The sequence below is a fragment of the Amblyomma mixtum genome, chromosome 1 (genome assembly GCF_055824585.1).
Source record: "Amblyomma mixtum isolate Tamu chromosome 1, ASM5582458v1, whole genome shotgun sequence".
In the NCBI taxonomy this organism is placed as follows: Eukaryota; Metazoa; Arthropoda; class Arachnida; order Ixodida; family Ixodidae; genus Amblyomma; species Amblyomma mixtum.
The window spans coordinates 83,576,519-83,591,437 of record NC_143012.1 but is presented as its reverse complement, the minus strand read 5'-3'; the positions used below and the strand labels follow the sequence as shown (position 1 = coordinate 83,591,437).

Below are 14,919 nucleotides of genomic sequence, written 5' to 3'. Positions count from 1 at the left end.
AGCCATGTTAAACCATCTGCTGTTAATGGCTGCCAGGCCCAGTCTGAAAAGTAGCCTACCAGAACTCATGGGGTGCTCTGAAAGTGTTTCACCACTCTGTGTGCTCATGTGCTTGTAAAGAGAGGTGCAGACAAGTTGAATATGAAAAATGCAACGATAGAATCATAAAAATCTTGGAGGTGGCTGTGGGAGGCAGATGTGACATGAAATGATTGTTTCACGATTGGTTGTTACTATGCAGGGATGCGTCCTTCGGACCATGCACATACAACCTGAGCCTGCTCAACTGTCTGCGGGCTATCGACAAGGTAGGTGGACAGTGGAGCCTTGAAGGGAAGCGTTTTCCTGGCCTGTCCCTGCCGCGCATGTTTTGTTGGTTAGCTTAGCTGGTGGACCATTTCTTTGTGTGATCTGCGACGGTTGAGAAAGTGTGCTTGCTTGCTTCCCCTTGCTGTGGCAAATACACTTACCATGCACCACCTGAAATGGTGGCCAACGAATCTGTGTGCCTTGTTCTATGCAAGAGAGTTCGCATCTCTGATGAGCAGCGAAGTTGAACAAAACAGAGAACACCTGTGAGGTGAACTACTAGTTAAAGACTGATGGCGCAGTGCACTGTGCGATTGTCGCTGCTCTTTAGCTCATAGGTTCTCAAACTGGGTTCTGCATGAAGCTTTGGTTCCTTGAAGTGCCTTCTGGGTCTGTGTATTTCTATCCATGCATGCCTCAATCCATGCATGCCTCAACCCCTGTTTCTTTTCCCCACAGTGTTTTTTTTTTTACTAATGGCTTCTGTAACTGCTTATAGCAGACTGTTTCACTCTACAGCCAGCCGTGGTTGATTGAACTTAGGCGTTATTTTGAGACCCTCTGCATCTGCCTACTCTTTTTTTTGCATCCGTGTCAAGCAAGAAGGTACAGAAAGTCACTGGGGTTCCCTGAGGCTGAAGGTATTGAGAACCTCTGTTTTAGGTTACTGGTATACCCTGTTACTGTAAAATAAAGCATTGATTGTTTCTGGGGTGTTTTTTTATGCACCCGCTCTTCTTCTACGGGTATGCACTCGGGAATAAGCATCGGGTCACTGGTTGCTGAGGAGACAGTCTGAGAACAGTACTATTTGAGGAAGATGGTTTTTTTTTTTTTAGGAATCTAATGTTAATGTTGGTATTTTTTCTTCCTGCATTTTTCTTTTTTTCCTCTATTTGTATAATATTTGTGCTGACATGTAAAAGTGAAAGCTGTAAAGCAAGCCCCCGTACATGATCTTCCATCTCCATGTGAACAAGCTAAAGTGGGCCACTGCCACAGGAAAGATAAGCGCACACCTGTAGTGCCTGCTAGCAGTTACGGCTATACAGGGAACAGGGCAGTACAGCAGAGGACCACTGAGGAGAGGTGGCTGGAGTTTTTTTTAGTTATGAAGGATTCCCAAACTCTGCTGGAAATGAGAAAACTAAGGCTGTGTCCCATGAAGTCCTTTTTTTCTCTTCCTTTGTGTTTTTCACGCACTAGTTACAAGTTCTTGGCCTGCAAAAATCATGAAATAAGCCAACTTTGTTCTTCAGTTTCAAACCTAGTCTCGTGTATAAATTTGTCTGTGCTTAGTGAAGATATTATGAGCTTTCTAGTTGATCCTAGTCTCATTGGCTTTATTGAAATACTAATTTGTCATCCTGACCTGGTTTCCAAACTGATTTGATAATAATAATGGTAACCATTCATTGAGGCAACAGGAAAGGCACAGTACCTGTTTCACTCGGGACGGGCGCCGAGACCTTGCCTTGAGGGAAGAGATGAAGGAGGCTAAAAGGAGTGACATTTTAGGTAGCAGTGTTGGAACGGCTTTGTAAAATCTTTTTGCTGCTTTCTTGACTGAATGTGTGAAAATGGCTGATGTGGGGCTGTGCAGGCGGTGCTTCATAAATTCCTCGATTTCGAGACCTTTGACCTGGAGGAGTACGAGTACTACGAGCGGGTGGAGAATGGCGACCTCAACTGGATCGTGCCCAACAAGTTCATCGCCTTCTGTGGGCCCCACCCCAAGAGCAAGATTGAGAACGGTATGGCCTGGGAAAATACTCAGCCGTACATCCTTCGGACATACACCTTGTTTCTCATGGAGATATACAAAAGTGGACACTGTTTATACCTTCAGCGGACGTACGAATAAGGATATCCGAAACTGGATTTTGTTGGTATGTCCGACGGACATCCGATCTTGGTGCAGGATGTTAGGATTTAGCTCGGATGTACGACGGATACCTGTTGTTGCTCGGTGTGCTTCTCATGGAGAGAGGCCAAACAAACTGAAAGCAAAGGGTCGGTGTCTTGCATAAATGCATTTGCTTGCCCTCGTGTGTCCATGTGACTTTCATCCCAGTTTGTTAGCCTTTTTTTTAATCTGTTTAGATTTACTGTACTACTGTCTCATTATAATGCATCCACTTTCAACAAATATCCAGATATAACATACCAATCTGCTATGTTTAGTATTATTTCTTCCACTGGCTTAATATCATCTGAAACAAGACGACTGAATGTAAATGAAGCTAAGGAAAGCATAAGCGAATGTCAATGATTGTTTTGGTCAATTGTAAATTTGCACTGTAATCATTTGTGTCTGAAAGGTAATTGACTGGAAAGTGCTTTCTAGTCCCGTCCTGCACTCTGCCCGCAAGCAATGCTGATTCTGTCCCGGCCGCTGTAACTCAACTTTTCGTTCTTTTTCTGTCACTGGGTGGTTCAGGTGTCCACTGAAAAAACGAGCCAGTTATGTGACTTTCCTTTACTCAAATCTGGGGGAGGGTCTCTACTGCCAATAAGGTTGGACTGGGAAGTGTACAGTCTTATTTGCTTCGTGCAACTGGGCCCTCGAAAGTATGCAGGGAATGCTGTCGAACAAGGCTGAGTATGCTTGTGAGCGAAATGACGCCCAAACGAACCTGTAAAATGCAAAATGGGCTTATGGCTCCAGACTTCTCGGCCGCTAATGCCAGTCGACTTTCACTGATTAATGTGCTAAGCCGGTAAGCTTAGTTCCACTAAGTTTTGTTCTGTTGTTGCCAGAAGGAGGGAAGGTGGGGGTTATGAACAGAATTTGCTACATTCAGCTCTTGCTGGGATTTTAGCATGGAGAAGCCCTCATCTGGTCCGAGCATTATAGTGAATTGTAGAAAGTAGCTGTTCCAAAGGCTGTTGTAGTCTCCTTATTTTCACTTGCTCTTTTTTTTTTTGTAGAAGAGACTGGCTTGCACGGTGTGTGAACTTTAGAGCGTTTCAACATCAACAGAAACTAGTATCACGACCTTAAAAACAAGTCACCTGTGCCAGAAATAGCACTGGTACATGCTATTTCGGTCAACACCTGTTTTGTGATAGTGTGTATGTTTCAGTGTGACTTTTTCTTGGGCTCTGAAAAGACATGATCAACTTATATTTATTCACAGGAGGTTTTAGTTGGGCTGCCTAATATATTTCTAGGCTAGAAATGTGTGAATATGGCTACACTGACAGCAGAGAATTAACTCCAGCCTGACTAGGTGTTGACACAGTTGCTTCTGTATTCACTGTTTCTGCGTCCCATTCGGTTTGCTTATTGGAAGGGTGTAAATACCGTATTTACTCGCATAATGATCGCACTCGCGTAATGATCGCACCCCCAAATTTTGTTCGCAAAATTCAATTTTTTTTATTCCCCGCGTAATGATCGCACCCTGAACTTGCCGCTGCAATTTGTCGACGATGTCGAGTCTAGCTGACGATGATCGTACTTGCTATCTGTCTGAAAGATGGCACGTGCAGATGACCATCTTGCTCTGTCAGCATTGCAGCTGACAGAGCAAGATGGCCTGTTGGCGGGCCTGCAGTCACACGGGAGTCTAAATGCGGTTATGCTTAATCGTTGATACCAAACTTATCTGCAGAAATCTCGAATCACGGTTTGCCGTTGTCGCAAGGCTCGCCACCGTTCAGGGTTGCGGTGCAACGAAGTGACGCGGTGATCCGGCTGAACTTTATTGTTCTCGTAAATAATAAGCCCTGGGATACGGGAACGTCAAAAATGAATCCGCCTTGAGGATCGCTGGCCTGTACAGAGTTGCTGGTAGGAGTAATAACTGCAATACAAGCTAGTTTTACGTTCGCAGCCGCGTAGCAGCTGCCGCCGTTGCAGCGCGAGTGACCCGATCTGCTGCTCAGCTGCTCCTGCTGCAATGTGTTCCTGCCAGCTCCTCAGCTAAGGCATCGCTGAAATTGATCATCTATATTTCTTTTAATACGAAGCAATTAGGTTGTCAGTAAGGCAGCATTATAAGTAGAACATTCATTATAGCGCTGGTCAGTTCAAAAGCGCCGTCCACTGTGGCTTCGATACGAAACAAGTTAGGCCTAGTGACGACTAGGGAGTACAGAGCGCCGTCGTCCGCCGCGCTCGCGGCCGGCATCATTGCGGTAAGCTCGCGGAATCTGGTGCTGCGAGCGTTCCGAATTTGTCGCCTACTTCAACGATGCGGCAGGGACCGGACATTTTTCGGGGTAGCGGCGGTAAAATGCGTAACTTGAGCGCCGCGGGACGTTGCTGTTACGCTGTTGCTGCACCATCGGACGAGATCGAAGGCTGCATAAAAGTGCCCGTGGCGCAGAACTATACACACTGCCTATTTTGATGCGTTGCTCTTGGAACGTGATTTAGTGCGAAGAAAGTACGTTCTTGAAGCAGGCCAGCTCGTGTGCTCTTCGCACGATTATCTTATTGGTTTTCGACGTAAGCAGAGATCGCAGAGCTCGGTTCGCGATAACCGCGTCTGGCGGTGTCGCAGGTAGCGCGCCCGAGTTACCCGAGTGACAAGGGTAGTCTGGCCTGCAACTTGTTTGCGTTTTCGGGGCTCAAAAATTTTTTGTTAAAAATTTACCCTGCGTAATGATCACACCCCTAAATTTGCGTCAATTTAAAAAAAAAAAAGTGCGATCATTATGCGAGTAAATACGGTAGCAGTGACATGGTGAATTTGTCCATTGGAAACCTTGCAACTGAATGGGAATAGCAAGTGGAATTGTGTAAGAACTGAAAAAGCTAAAAAACAAAATCTTGGGATCAAGAGACATAGCCAGAGGTTTTTACAATACAGACAGAGCGTGTGCAGTGGAGAGGGCAGAGCAAAAGGGCCAGCCGTAATATAATGTGCGTGAATGCAGGCCACCCGTTCCACTCGCCGGAGACGTACTTCCCGTACTTCCGCGAGCACAATGTGAGCACAGTGGTGCGGCTGAACAAGAAGATATACGACGCCCGCCGCTTCGCCGACCAGGGCTTTGAGCACAAGGACCTCTTCTTCGTGGACGGCTCGACGCCCAGCGACGCCATTATGCGCGAGTTCATTGAAATCAGCGAGAACACTCCCGGTGCCATAGCAGTCCACTGCAAGGTAAGGTGGCTCGCTTTGTTTTGTTTGCAGCAGTAAAGCAATAAGTCTCGGTAGCACTTCAGCTGTGCGCCCCATGGGTCAGCGGAGAACTGTTGTGGCATGTCTGAATGGCGGTGCGTGTGCGCATATCAGGGGTGCGAGAGACAGTGTTATATGCTGTTCAAGCCTGTGGACAAATATCTCGACAATCATCTGTCGAGTGCATCATATTTCGACATGGCGCCCCGTTGGGGGCCTGTCCAAATTCCGAATAAACGAATAAGCCTGTCCTGTCCGAATAAACGAGCTTCCGACGCCATCGACCTGCATGGGTGTTTGGCGGTACTCCAGCGACAGTACGAATTATCAAAATCTCGGAATTAACAGGGGGCTGCATTAACGAGGTTTTACTGTATATTCCATAGCTGCTGCTTTTACGATAACTGTATGGAGGATTGTCTTTGGAATAAGCGGCATTGGTGTGATCATAACTGTTGCGTGTCGCAACCGAGTACTCCTGTGTTGGCTAGTTGGCTGATGGTTGTACTATCCTGTGTGGGTTGAGGAGTGGCTGCTTTGAGGAATATGCCTGGTGTGATTGATGTTGGCTTGGCCAGGTGGCACATGGAAGAGGGCACACTAGTGTAATGTTGAGGTTGGTGAATGCTTGACAAGTGAGGCTTGTGAAGAATGCAAGAGCCATTTCTGAGGCAATTTCGCATTAGTCTTACGGCCTTTTCTGTTTTAAAGGTGGAGCATTTTTGCCAAGAAGGAATTGGGGGGGGGGGGGGGGGGGCTGCATTATGACATTAATGGAAGAACCAAATCGAGCTGATATTCAGTGCTTCATAATATGCTGATTATCTTGCAGTGTTGGGCTGAGTCTTCCAGTCTAATGTGTGCTTACATTTGTCTGTTCGAGATAAAACCTCTGCCCCTGCTGTAATTTACAGGGAGCTGTATTGTTGAATACCCTGAACCTGTGTGCAGTGTTTAAGTAGGTCCAGGATGGAGCTAAGGCAACTGATGTTTTCGTGATGCCAGATTGGCCTGCCTGTGTTTCATGCATTCATTTTATTTGGATGGGGATGGGGAGTACGCTGTCAGCTTTTATGTCTGTGGTAGTGGCAAAAAAGAAGGAAACTACAGCAGGTGTTCTAACCTGTAATCCCAGGGCTGTTGCAGCCGTCACTGTTCTCTGTTTGGTTAGCCTGTCAGCTTAATTCACATGGTTTACTAAACCGCATGAATTAGCCGAGGAAGATCACCGGTAGGTGCACCATGAGTGGACATGCAGCTTCGTTTTTGCCTGCAGTACCAGTCGGCAGTGGTAACGCTTTGGTGGGTGCGGCTCCTTGCAGGCGGGCCTAGGCCGCACGGGCACCCTCATAGCGTGCTACATCATGAAGCACTTCCGGTTCACGGCGGCCGAGGCCATCGCCTGGATCCGCATCTGCCGCCCGGGCTCCATCATTGGCCACCAGCAGCACTGGCTCGAGGAGTGAGTAGTGGCTCTGGGGATTGGCTTGGAATCCGGTGGCATTCCTCTCTTTAAATCGACTGTGTTCTCGCTCGTCTGTTGTTATCGTTATCTAGCCGTGACTAGTTTCAGAGCTGATGGTATTGTTTTTCTCATTTTGATGTGCCACACTCGGTAAAACAGTGTTTTGAGAAGTAGTATTATGACTTGATGTGGTTGGCAACTAACGGCATACCTAGTTTCATCCGTTAACCTGCATAATGTCTGACAGGTGTGGTTCAGGATATGCTTTAGTTTGCTTGGGACTCACTGGAAGTGTTTTGAGTTTGGAGGAGTACTAATTGCAAGGCTGGCTTTTTACTGCCCATATGTTTTCGGGAGGCTAATGATCCATGCTTTTTATTAAAAAGACACTCAGGACACCTCCATCCAATTTTTGTCCTGGTTGGGAGGCTAATGATCTATGCTTTTTATTGAAGCAACACTGAGACCTCCGTCCAATTTTTGTCATGGATAAAAATTGATTGCTGGGATTTTTGTTCCTAGTGTTGATATTTGTTCGGCCATGAAAAACTCATTTATTATGGAGAAAATTGCACTTTTTCTTGCACGACTTGATTTAAACTTGCGGCGTCAATACCTATGAGGACTCCATGATCACCACATGAAAGTGGAGCCTAGCCTCAGAGATCCATGTAGGAAAAAACTATCGACATCATTACAGTTAGCTTATAAGAAAAATGCCCGGTGACAGGCAGTACGTGCATTTCTTGTGTTTTTTTTTCTGGCCTATGAAAGCTGGAAGCACTCTGTCAGTTCGTCTTCACTGATGGGCCAAAAGCTGTGAAAAAGTGCTGAGCATGGCATAAAAGGCTGCTCTTTGCTGTAGGACTGTGCAGTGGCCTTTTCTACATAGTGGCTGTGAGTGATGTGCTTGCCTGTACACTGCAGGAAGCAGCACTACCTGTGGCTCCAGGGCGACCTGTTCCGGTCGCAGCTGAGCAGCGGTCAGCAGCTGCAGCAGCACGCCAACAACCTGAACAACAACCAGGCTGCCATCGGCAACACGGGGGCGGGCGGCATGACCCGGCGCTCGCTCTCGCCGCACAACCGCAGCGTGTCGCCGCCGGCCGCCACCAGCAACAACCGGCGGGGGTCGCCGCGGCGCGCCGTGCCGGCAGATACTGAGGGCACGGTGAGCCACATACTGGGCCGCTTCCACCTGACCGACAAGAGGACGCAGCAGCAGCAACAGCAGCAGCAGCAGGTGACTGGCCCCGTTTTGGTGTTAAGGCGAAAGCCTTTAATGGCTCATACTCGCGGCCATGACTCTGTCAGTCCGTCCGTTACGTCTGAAGTGAAAGTCATAACTAGTCATTACTAGTTACAAGTCATTAGCTAGTCGTTAACTAGTCATGACTAGTTAGTCATTCACCAGTCATTACTAGTTAGTCATTAACCAATCATTACTAGTTTGTCATTACTAGTTAGTTATTAAACAGTCATGATTAGTCATTGACCAATCATGACTAGCCATTCCAAGTCGCCTCGTGTGAGCCTACGGCCGTTGTCTCGTTAGCAGCCAAAGTTGCGTAGCAAGGCTTTCGCCTCGCGCAGTGCAAGTGTCTTGAGAACAACCGTCTGCCCTGAGGATTTGAATTCCTCATGTATAAAGTTTCCACCCCTGCTTGGGAGACGCATTTGGCATAGTATAGAAAGACTGGTGCAGAAGGTCTCGAAAATAATAGTAGTGCACTAAAGTCTGGCCTGTGATTTCTTGTTTAGAGGGTTTTTTCAGTGGTGGAAAATTTCCCTCGCAGCCATAATTAGCGTGCACTGTAGATGTCTTTCACTGTGTAGTTGCCACTGCTTTGCACGTAATTTGGACCTTGAAGATTGAAATTCAGTCTCTTAACCTGGAATCTGCAAACCTGTTTGGGGGCATTCGAAAAAATCTGAAATACAAAAAGAAAATTCGCGCCATTGTTTCCTATCAAAATGACACCCATGGTGTGAAATCTCTGAACAGACGTAAATCTTTTATGAATAGACTTCTTCATTTAAATGGCTTCAGTTGTGACCGCAGTTAGTTTGGCACCTAATGGCACAACTGTGCATGTGAAGGTGGTGCCATTATGTTTGGCATTTCTTCTGCTGTGGACTGGACTCAGATGATTGGGCCAAATTATGAGAGATGTTATGTATATCTGTCGTCGTGTGCATAGGCTGTATTTAGTGCACCGCGCTCAGCTGTGGTTTGAATGCCTGAGGCCTTGACGGCGCTTGACTCCTGCCTCTCAGGTGGACCGTGCCAACAACAACACCGTGGTGGGCGAGTCGGAAGAGGACCTGACGCAGGGTGACAAGCTGATGCGCATCAAGGCCCAGCGGAGGCACCCACGCTCACTCACGGCCGGTGCCGCCCTCGGGTGAGTGGCCGGCCAGGGCTGGTCGACCTACTCTCCAAGTGCAAATACGCCTGTGTGGGAGTAAAAAGGGAGTAAGCTGCCCTCTAGCTGTAAACAGACATGCGCTAGATGACAGCTTACTCCCTTTTCATTCCCTTTCATTTTACTCCCCTTCATTTCACTCCCTTTTTATTCCCTTTCATTTCACTCCCTTTTTATTCCCTCTAATTTCACTCCCCTTCATTTCACTCCCTTCTTATTCCCTTTCATTTTACTCCCCTTCATTTCACTCCCTTTTTATTCCCTTTCATTTTACTCCCCTTCATTTCACTCCCTTTTTATTCCCTTTCATTTCACTCCCTTTTTATTCCCTCTAATTTCACTCCCCTTCATTTCACTCCCTTCTTATTCCCTTTCATTTTACTCCCCTTCATTTCACTCCCTTTTTATTCCCTTTCATTTTACTCCCCTTCATTTCACTCCTTTTTCCCTTTCTTTTTACTTCCTTCTTATTCCCTTTCATTTCACTCCCTTTTTATTCCCTTTCATTTTACTCCCCTTCATTTCACTCCCTTTTCCCTTTCTTTTTACTTCCTTCTGATTCCCTTTCATTTTACTCCCTTTTTATTCCCTTTCATTTTACTCCCCTTCATTTCACTCCTTTTTCCCTTTCTTTTTACTTCCTTCTTATTCCCTTTCATTTTACTCCCTTTTTATTCCCTTTCATTTTACTCCCCTTCATTTCACTCCTTTTTCCCTTTCTTTTACTTCCTTCTTATTCCCTTTCATTTCACTCCCTTTTTATTCCCTTTCATTTTACTCCCCTTCATTTCACTCCCTTTTCCCTTTCTTTTTACTCCCTTCTGATTCCCTTTCATTTTACTCTCCTTCATTTCACTCCCTTTTAATTACCTTTCATTTTACTCCCCTTCATTTCATTCCCTTTTTCCCTTTCTTTTTACTCCCTTTTATTCCCTTTCATTTCACTCCCCTTTCATTTTATTCCGTTCTTATTCCCTTTCATTTCACTCCCCTTCATTTCACTCCCTTTTTATTTCCTTTCATTTTACTCCACTTATTTCACTCCCTGCACATTAATGAAACCCAAGTGGCTGAAGTTAATCTGGAGCCCTGTACTGTGGCATCCCTCGTAGCCTGTGTGTCGCCTTAGGACGTTAACAGATCAGAAGCAGGCGGAGAGGTTGAAGGAACACACACAGGTTAATGACATCCTAGTCGAGATAGAGAGGAAGAAGTGGGCTCCAAGAGAAGGCAAGCGTAGCAGGGGGCGGCAGAAAGTTAGGTGAACACGGATGAGATTAAGAAGTGTGCGGGGATACGGTGGCCGCAACTGGCGAAGGACAGGGTTGATTGGAGAGAGACATGGGAGAGTCTGCCCCGCAGTGGGCGTGGTCAGGCTGATGATGATGATGCCATACCAGTGATCAGTGTGCCGAACAGTGTCTTGCTGACCACATTGGCAAGACAGCAGTGGGTCATTACAGACAGGTGCAGCAGCGGGGAAACGTGTGTCAAGAACCCGACGACAGCAGAGCGGAACTTTAAATGGCCGATGGGTGCAGTGAAACAGCAGCCTGACTGGCATCGCCGCCGGGCTGAACTTTCTGTGCTCCGTGCCCGCAGGGTGGATGATGGGCGTCCGCAGCGGCGGGCTTCCTCCCAGCCCCTGAAAGGGGGCACCACGTTGACCCCTCCGGGGGGCCCCTTCCCTTCGTCGGGGGGCTACGCCTCCCCCGTCAAGTCCCTGCGTACGGGCAACCGCAGCCCAACCGTGACGACGGGCACCACGGGGCGTCGCCGATCGCCCACTTCGCCGCCTGCTCGAAGGTGGGTTTCTCCGATTGGTTGTGCAGTGTGTGCTCCACTTGAGGGCTGTAGAGCAGAAAAGTCGAGATCATGGTGTGTTCCAGCAAAGGTCTCATCATCATCACCGTCTTTTGAACGTTGGGAGAATCCCAACGTCTTTCTAAAGGGACTCGGAACCCTTCTGTCCCTTGCTACCTAAAATGCACGCAGAAAGATCATGGCCCCTTAAAGAATACCCTAATGCTATTAATAATGACTAGCCCTTGTATAACGAAACAGTCGGCTACAAGCAGTTGCAGTTATGATTAGTCCCAAAATAAAGTGGTTAATGGAATGGTGGGGTGTTTGAATAATAGATAGATTTAGGTGCTGCGGTAACCAAAAAGGCATGCCAAGGAACCCAGAGGTTCTTGTCATAACCAACAATTCCTGCCTAAACTTGCTAGCTTGTGGAAATGTCCTTTAGGATCTGTATTCTAACCTTGGTCTCTACGAGAAGTCATCCCCACAAATGCTCACTGTTGGGCTGGAACAGTGGTAGGGATTGTGGCAGTCCCTTACAACGTAAAATGCAGTGGTGAAGCCTCAGTGTCTGCACCTCTTTCCACCAGTTGTAGAAAACCGGGATCTCAGCGCACTTGTTTGGACTGCTCTTTTGTTAATCAGAAGCTCAATGCACTCAAGGTTAAAATATGTTCCTGCAAAGATTATCACTGTCATCACCCCTATAAACCATCTGAGGAAGTTCATGTCCATCGGTGAAAAGAAGCAGTTTTGTAGTCGCTGCGTTTGAGTACGGCTGCTATGCAGTTGCAACTACTGCAGGCCACCATACTTCGATGCGCTCAAAAGAATGACCTGTTGTTCCAGAAATGGTGGGTGTCGGAGGCCGTTAGTTACTGTAGCTCCATTGGTAGTGCCGGAAGGCATAGAGTGAGAAATAGTCACCAAAGTGGAACGCGGCCATTTTGATGGCCAAGCCAATGGCTGTCAGTATTAGACAATTTCATGTATTCGGTTAAAGAGTTAAGTATTGGATATTTGATTCGATCCGAATGTGTGTTGCTTGAAACCTCAGAAGTACTAGTCTCAAGGGAATAGTGTTTCCAGAACGTTCGCTTTGTATGGTTTCGGTTCAGCGTGCCTCCTGTGGGGTGGCATTGCCGCGTAACTGCATGGCAGCACTGAGAACAGGTCGCTTGAGAGTCCAGCACTGCGATTCTGACGCTGCCTCTTGCCTTTCGTCTCTGCCCAGCCATGGCCACGTGTGACGCACGGCTGCAGTCTCCTCTCTCCTGTTCCCGCTGCCAGTCTGCACCATTTCCTTCTCCTCCTCCTGCCTAAATTGCCTGTCTCGCCCCCCTTCATCGCTCCTGCAGTGTGGGCTTTCCTCAGCATTGCCCTGCGGAGTAAAAGAAAAAAAAAAGAGAAAGCACATGCAATGTGGACTCTGTTGCCTGCCCAGCCTGCTTGCCTGTCTGTCTGTCTTTCTTTATGCGCTGTCTTTCTTTCCCTGCGGTCATGTCTAGAATAGTGTGCATGCCACATCAGTGTGCATGACCTGTCAAACATTGTGCCAGCCAGGCCTCCACAAAAGTGGGCAGCTCCTTGGGTGACATAATGAAGTTGCGTGTCAACCTAGTGGCGATTCCGTCAAACAGTTGCTGTCAAGGTTTATTGGAATCTCTTCTCTGTGAATGCACATTACATAAAACGCCTAGTTTAAGCAGCGGTAATGTACTCAACGACATATTAAGTTTATGGCTGCAGCTTTTTAAACCGTACACTTCCCAGTGAATGAAAGTCGCGATTGGTGCATAGTGTGGAGTTTTCACGCATTGAAAAGCTGTTTACGTTGTGTAGCGGACTTTCAACACTGGTAATCAGCTTAGTAATGTCTTCAGTGCAGCTTAGCTTGGTGTCTTACTGCAGTCTGGGTTATGTTAAAAAAACTTCAAGAACTGGCGGTGGTGCTTCGCCACAGCTTTCTCCGATCAGAGATGGCAGGCAGGGAGAAAGGTAGGAAAGTTTTAGTGTGCTTTGCTGGCAGCAAATGCATAAATTTAGTGTTGTGATTCGAGAACCATGTAGCAACTTGGTTTTGTTCTTCGATGAGTTGATATGCTTGATATTAGAAGCCATGGTTAGTATGGTGGTCATTCAAGAACTATGCATGTGAAAGCCATGCTCTGTTTATGCGATGGTAGTGGAATGGGGCAAAGTAAATCTTAGAATTGCTTTTATTTCAGCAAAAGCTTGCCAAAGCATGCTTGCCGCAAACGTGTTACACATTGTCGTGGCATTTTTCTCCGCATATCTCAAAACTTCGTTTATCTTACCGTTTTTATTACTTCGAGTTAATGAGATTTTACTATATTAATAAGCAAGCAAATAAACAAGTAGATCGGAACAGCATTGTTGTGTTCCTTTGTGCTGTTTGCATGGCGATCTTTGCATTGTAAACACAATATATCATCCTGGCCACTTTGTGTGTCTTAAAGGTGCACTGAAGAGGAATCTGAACTCGTCTTTTTGCTGCGGAAACTCAATCTACACGTTCCGAGCATTCTTAGAAACTTCGATTTATTGCCTTGTGTGGCCGATTTCCCAAATTAAATCGAATTAACGTCCGGCTCTCGCCTTTATTTCTTTAATTCTCCCTCGTACGGTGGGCGGAGTCGACCGACGCGTGGAGCGCCTTTCACCCAGTCCCCCGCGGCTTGCCGCTCTGCCATCGGCGGAGTAATACATAGTAGTCCGTAGCAGCAAATAGTCCGCGCATATTTTTATTTCTGCGGGCTTATTCTGCGGCTATATTATCTGCGAATGAAACTATTTATTCACGGAAACCTAAAAAACAAAATGAAGCGAAAGCAAAGCCTCCACGGAGCTGGCTGAAAGGCACTCCACTCGTTGGTCAACTCTGCCCACCGTACGAGGGAGAATTAAAAAAAAAAGGCGGGAGCCGGTCGTTAATTCGATTTAATTAGGGAAATCGGCCACGCAGGGCAATAAGTCGCAGTTTCTAAGAATGCTAGGAACATGTAGGTCGAGTTCCCGTGGCAAAAAGACGAGTTCAGATTCCTCTTCAGTGCACCTTCAAAAGCTCGATGTCTCTCTTCCTAGTTTTCATGATGGCAGCCTCAGGCCACTAACTTACACCAGTCACCCAGATGTGGAGCACGAAATAGGCGCTCCCTCTCTCTGTTGTATCCCAGCATGCCTGGTGCTTGCATGTATTTCAGCTTGTGAGAAGAGCAGACTGGAATTGTTGGCATCCCTCTTGTTAAGGCTTTCCTTCTCATCATCTTCAACACCTTGGCAGCCAGTAAACTTAGATCTTTTTTCTTCTTTGACTCAGCCCAAAGGTTCTTGAAAGCATTTGTGTGCACAGAAGTGAGATCAGTGAGGACTGTTGTATTTACTTGCTTAACCCTTAATCTGCCACTCCCGAGATAACTCGGGCTACCACATATGCACACCCCCTGCCTCTCCCGAGTTAACTCGTTCTGGCTTTTTAACTCACCCCCTGCCGCTCCCTATAATACTCGTGTAAAAAAAAACGATGCCAACATGTAGCGCCATCTATGGAGAGACTCTGTAAATTCATAGATCTTGTAGGGTAAATTTTAAACAACAGATGGCGCGCATGTTTCCACATCCGAGTCACTTCGTTTTGGTCTGCGCACAGCAGCCATGAGGCTATGTGCCACACTCGTCCACGCTTTGACGGACGAAGAAATTCAAAATTGCTTGTGAATTCGGAGTCCAATGACAGCGATGAAGTCCCCCTGCCACC

General features: G+C 46.9%; 1 protein-coding gene across 1 annotated transcript in view; it reads left to right on the top strand.

Annotated features, from left to right (window-relative positions):
- Positions 1-14,919, top strand: part of LOC149367009 (dual specificity protein phosphatase CDC14C-like) — a 55,835-nt gene that overhangs the window by 23,999 nt on the left and 16,917 nt on the right. Inside the window, exons 5-11 of the mRNA XM_089553597.1 lie at positions 242-308; positions 1,913-2,063; positions 5,197-5,426; positions 6,767-6,906; positions 7,837-8,152; positions 9,187-9,314; positions 10,938-11,141. Of these exons, the coding sequence (XP_089409723.1) occupies positions 242-308; positions 1,913-2,063; positions 5,197-5,426; positions 6,767-6,906; positions 7,837-8,152; positions 9,187-9,314; positions 10,938-11,141 (1,236 nt within the window). The remainder of the gene's footprint in view (positions 1-241; positions 309-1,912; positions 2,064-5,196; positions 5,427-6,766; positions 6,907-7,836; positions 8,153-9,186; positions 9,315-10,937; positions 11,142-14,919) is intronic.